The sequence below is a fragment of the Plutella xylostella genome, chromosome 22 (assembly GCF_932276165.1).
Source record: "Plutella xylostella chromosome 22, ilPluXylo3.1, whole genome shotgun sequence".
Taxonomy (NCBI): domain Eukaryota; kingdom Metazoa; phylum Arthropoda; class Insecta; order Lepidoptera; family Plutellidae; genus Plutella; species Plutella xylostella.
Window position 1 is genome coordinate 12,535,922 of NC_064002.1, and position 5,405 is coordinate 12,541,326.

General features: G+C 36.6%; 1 protein-coding gene across 2 annotated transcripts; it reads right to left on the reverse strand.

Moving 5' to 3' along the window:
- Nucleotides 1–3,592: 3,592 nt before the first annotated feature.
- Nucleotides 3,593–4,303, reverse strand: LOC119694922. Of its 2 annotated transcripts, none has more exons than XM_038122514.2 (2): nt 4,200–4,303; nt 3,593–4,066 (listed from the first exon to the last, which is right to left on the reverse strand). In XM_038122514.2, exon 2 carries the CDS (start codon nt 4,059–4,061, stop codon nt 3,696–3,698), a length of 366 nt encoding a protein of 121 aa, XP_037978442.2. In that variant the 5' UTR covers nt 4,062–4,066; nt 4,200–4,303; the 3' UTR covers nt 3,593–3,695. The 2 variants fall into 2 exon arrangements, with proteins under 2 accessions (XP_037978442.2, XP_037978443.2); XM_038122515.2 differs by having other exon boundaries at nt 3,593–4,063; nt 4,200–4,273.
- Nucleotides 4,304–5,405: the final 1,102 nt, after the last annotated feature.

Genomic DNA, 5,405 nt, shown 5'->3' on the forward strand with positions numbered 1-5,405 from the left:
GCGCGCCTCCGCCGCCGCCGCCGCCGCCGGCGCCCCGCCCGGCCGCGCCCCCCGCCCCCGCCGTGCCGGCCCCGCCCTAGCGCCCCGCCCGCCACCGCCACACGACCATCACCATTCACTACTTTTTATCTCATCTATTGTTTTATTGAATAAAAATAAATCGGATGAACTTATGTATCTGCACAATCGGTTTTAAGTTTTAGCATGTTTGAATTTTGTTCACAAAGCTCGGATACAGTGTATTATGTAATTATGTATATACTGAACTTTTATGGTTTTTCACTAAGTTGTAAAAAGTGATTTAGAATAAATAAAATTATGAGTTGAGTTACCCCCATTCGGCCTACTATACTACTTTTGCAAGTTTTTTATAAGTATTTTTTGCATGTTATTTTAACTTGAAAGTTAACTAATTCAATCAAAATATAACAGCCTCTAGGCAGTGAAAAAAAATAATCATAATACATACACAAATAGTAAGACTTAAAACCTACGTTTGTTTCGTCGAAATAAAACACAAATAAGACTAACAAAACAAGTAAATTAGGTAAATAAACCACTCCGACGCACCCGAAGTCCCCATAACGCTAGCCGCATTGCCGCGCTGCATAAGTAGGTATAAGTTGCCTAGTAGTAGGTACCTACTTGATTAAATACAAACATACCTAGAAAGGTGGAAACAAATATCCTAAATTAAATGACTATTTCACCTAAAAATATTTGGCCGGTACCTACCTACAGCTTAAAAATAGTCTAAGTAGACTTATAAGTATTTAAGCATTCTAATGAGATATTTCAATGCAAATTGATAAATTTATCACCAATATAATTATAGTCTTAGTCGATTTAAGATTGAAATATATTAATTGAAAGTTGAGTTTTATCATGTGGGTCTGCCAATCTTTTCGGTCATTAAAATCTCTGAAGGTTCGTTACTGTGCCTACGTAAGAAGTTGTCTTGAACCATCATCATCATCATCATCAGCCTAAGTATAGCAGGCCACTGTTGGACGTAGCTCGTAGGCTTCTCCAAAAGCACGCCACTGGATGCGATCTATGGCTTTGTCTTGAATACGTCTCCCAAATTTGTAACCCTAGGTATATCTTATATTGATCATTAACAAATCAGCCCTAACTAAATAAAATATATGTAGGTACCTACCTATAAATATTCTGAGTTTGATTGATCCATTTAAGATGATAGTAAGAAATTATTGTAACACATTTTAAATTATTTTTATTATTCGTTACCCTCGTGACCACGACGTACCTACCAGACGACCATCCTTCAACAGCTAAATATTGTTTTTCCGATCTCTAATCTATAAAGTTTAAAAGTTTGATTGATAGGTAGGGTCACAGTAATAATAAAATTATCATTTTAATACTGATGAAAGCAATTCACATCAAAGAAGCTATAACAGGATTTTTCTTATTTGAAACAAGTAACGCCATCTATTGAGTCATGTTTAAACATTAAGCATTTTTCTTTTTTTTCGCATTATACGCCGTGATATGGTAAGTACAACCTTTTATTTGTAGGTAGTTTATTTCTTGTTGGTCTGTTATATCCTGTTTTTATAACAGTAGAATAGGTACTTACCACGTAGTGGTACATACTTTATTTTTTTAATTAAAATGTGTAGGTACTTAGTTAAATAGTACACTTGGGGTACTTACTAACTTTCATTGCAAATATTTTATGGAATAAATTCACCGGGGGATACAGTGGCTGTTAACTGAGAAAAAAAACAATTCTTATAGTAAAATTAACATTCGTTTATTTTCTTTTATGATTTACATACACTAAAATGAGATAAAAAGTAGCCTATGTGTTATTCCAGGGTGTCAGCTAACTCCATCCATAACAAATTTTATTAAAATCGGTTAAGCCATTTTGATGTGAAGAACTAACAACCATACACAATTACAAACATTAGCCTTTATAATATTAAAAAAGTACGAAGTGTTAGTGTTAAGTCTAGTGAATAATATTGATAATTCGGGTCCAGAGAGTAAAGTTTCTGTGAACTTTGTATGAAAAACTCTCTTAACAAAGTCTTATTATTATTCACAAGGCCTACTCAGCTGCAATCACAATAAATTTGATCACTTCTCAATAATAGCTTTTGTGATAGTGGAAGCGTGTGTGGCCCATAACCTGACTTTTTAAGTAAAATTTAACACTGTAAGATCAGCAGTGATGTATTCATTATTCATGTTAATTGGAAAAGGCCATAACACAGAGGCATAGAGGATCCTATCCTGTCACACTAACAAGACTCAATTCTTCATAGCATTATAACTTTTAGTTAACAAATACAATAGACCATTCACTGGGATTTGTATGAGGATATAATAATGTACCGTAAAACGGGGTGAATGGGGATAGTTTTCAACTTTGAGTTTTTAATGAATTTTGTATTAACAACTTTAAGATTACTATATTAAAAGATTAGTCTTAAGTTGTATTTTATGAAATTGCATAGGAAAATCATTTATAGTCAGCCCATTTTATATAAATTTATAAAATATACGCTTTCCCTATTCATACACAAATAGGGGTCAATAGGGACGGTATTGAGAACAATAGAGAAATATGGTAAGGGTTGTCACAAACCTCTAAATAATATTATTCAGTAATTTGTAAAATTATTATAATTTTTCCTTTTGCTTTATGTATTCGGGGTTTATATATTCGTGGCATTGTACCTGCAAAAAGTAAAAGTTCCTAAGTATAAAAAATATTCCCCACCCACTATTAGGTAATAAAGAATCAATTTTAATTTAATATAATATACAGATACCTACTAGCGAAAAAGATTATAGATCAGTGACAACCCTATCCCTATCCGTGCTTTAGTGTCCCTTTTCATACAACTACATCCCTAGTTTATGGTACTCTTGTCCCGATTCGCCCCGCAGTCATCCCAAATACATCCTGTAGGCGTCTCTATTACCCTCATTTTTAGAGAAATTTACCAGGTCTTATTAATTTTCAATTTAAACTAAAATTAATAAATAAAATCGCAGTAACTTATTTAAATTGGATAGAAAACAAAATTACTTTTCCAATTTAGTACGATTTATCCAATAAAAATAACATTTAACGTCTCTTTTTCCAAAGTTTCTGAGGAACAAAATTTCGACCTTGTGAATGGCGAACTTCAGATGTATTTTTTTCTCACTTGTAACCATTTTCACGTCAAAAAAGTGTTACTATCAACAAAAATCAATTTTCTACTTTAAAAATCATGAAAAATCTGACCATTATCATTTAATTTTATAGTAATTTTTCCACTTTAATTTCGTTCATCGATAATATCCCTATTGACCCCTGAATTCCTATTCACCCCGTTTTACGGTAAAGCCTGTATTATGTGTGATAAATATACATTGTTGGGTGTTTGTTGGGCCAGTCTGTACGCAGCTTATTATTATTTTTGTTCTATATTTTGTTTTAAATACAGAACAAAAATCAAGTTGACTTGCCTATAGGTTTTAAACATACATAATATCAGTTTTAGTACCAGTACATCTTAACTGCTTTAAAATGCATTTTGCAACAGAAGCACCACAATAAACAAACAGCTGAGTAAATTAATTTTATGTTCTATAGATTCTTCGTGCAATAATTAGTCCCTTCACAATATCCTTTTAGGTAGCGTTCTCCTACAGTGAGTTTCGAGAATGGTTCAGAAGCATTCAGGTCGACTCTTGATCTCAGCGACGAGTGCCCGCTCGAGCAGCGGCGCGGTGAAGCGGTCCAGCGGCGCGGAGAAACACACGTGCACCGGGCGGGCCAGCGCGGCGGACAGGCGGCGCGCCAGCCCCTCCGCGCGCGCCTCGCCCGCGCCGCCCGCGCGCAGCGCCGTGGCCGCGCCGCCCGCGCCCAGCGCCACCTCGCCCAGCGCCGCCCCCGCGCCCGCCGCGCCCAGCCACAGCAGCAGCGAGTCCTGCATGCGCAGCGCCTCCACGGCACACACGCGCTCCCCGCTCCACACCTCGAAGCGGTGCACGCGCCACAAGCTGGGGCACATCGTCACGCGCGCCGCCGGCATCTCTTCTGAAAAACATTCAACTTTAGCTATCGGCATCTAACCTAAAAACTACAAAAATTCAGTTAAATAGTTAGAGGAGAATAGTAAACTAAAAGTCAATTAAAGGTAAATGCATTTATTTATAGAACAATCCTGTACCTTTGATTAAAAACTGTTACAAAATACAAATTGAACGATTTTCAAGTTTTACAAACAGAACAACAATGTCAACAATAACAACACAAAAATTCATGTCATGCATGTCAAAAAAACAGTGTTTGATAAACGTCAGATCACATCACAGAGTCTCAGAGTTTGTCAAACAAGCACGAGACTGTTATTATTCCTAGGATAATACACACAGAATGATGTTTACAGTCGTCATCATCTCGTTCCTTGGTCGTCATCATAAAAGTACCAACACACCATCGGGCTGTTAGCCGCGACTAAAAGGTAGGTATCTACAGGGTTGCTACATGAAATATAGCAGTGCCCTCATTTAATTTCAGGACTTTATAGTTTCACTGTAGGTAAGGAATGTACACTACGCTGTTCAAACTATCGGACGTAAGTCACGGATGCAACCTTGGGCTGACCTTCAGCTTTCAGAGCGATCTGGCACGAACTGTCCCAAAAGACGGTGCACACTTATCATTATCAGTCGTGGCTGACAGCCGTGTCTGTAAGCCACGTCCGATGGTGTGTCGGCATCTGCAGGTAGTGCTGTTGAGTATGAAGTCATCTATAATCTGTTTTTGTCTATGGTTGAAAATCTCCCATTAAATTATATGAAACACGCCTAAACCATGTCACATGCAGCCATTTTTGTACTATAGTTTATACTTTCCCGTGCAATCTAGGTGGACAAAGGTGTACGGTAGTTAAAAAAACTTTCGACGGTTCACCCAGGTGCTCTCGAGAGGTGAGATGGGTAAAAAGGCGTTTAAACTATCCATTACGTATATTTTTTTTTCAAATATACCAAATTAATTTCAATTTATAGTACAAAGCCATTCCAATATTTTTTCTATTTGAAATAACCAGCTTTGAACTATTAATACCTAATATAAGAAAAATATAATTATGTATTTCACTGTAGTTAGCTAGTTTAGGATTTGTGCACCGTTAACCTGGTTCATAGATACCTATATTTTATTGAATGAACCAGAGACCACAGAATAATATGATGCTATTTCAAAAACCTTATTTTAGCCAATAGCATAGAGACATTTGTATTAGCAGTTATCTTATTTGTCAATATGAAAGTCGTGTTTTCATGTCATTGGATAACGTCATTGTGCTTTCTGTTCCGACCAATAGCAGCACTGACATATGAATTTGTAAGCGATTAGATGTCATCGACCT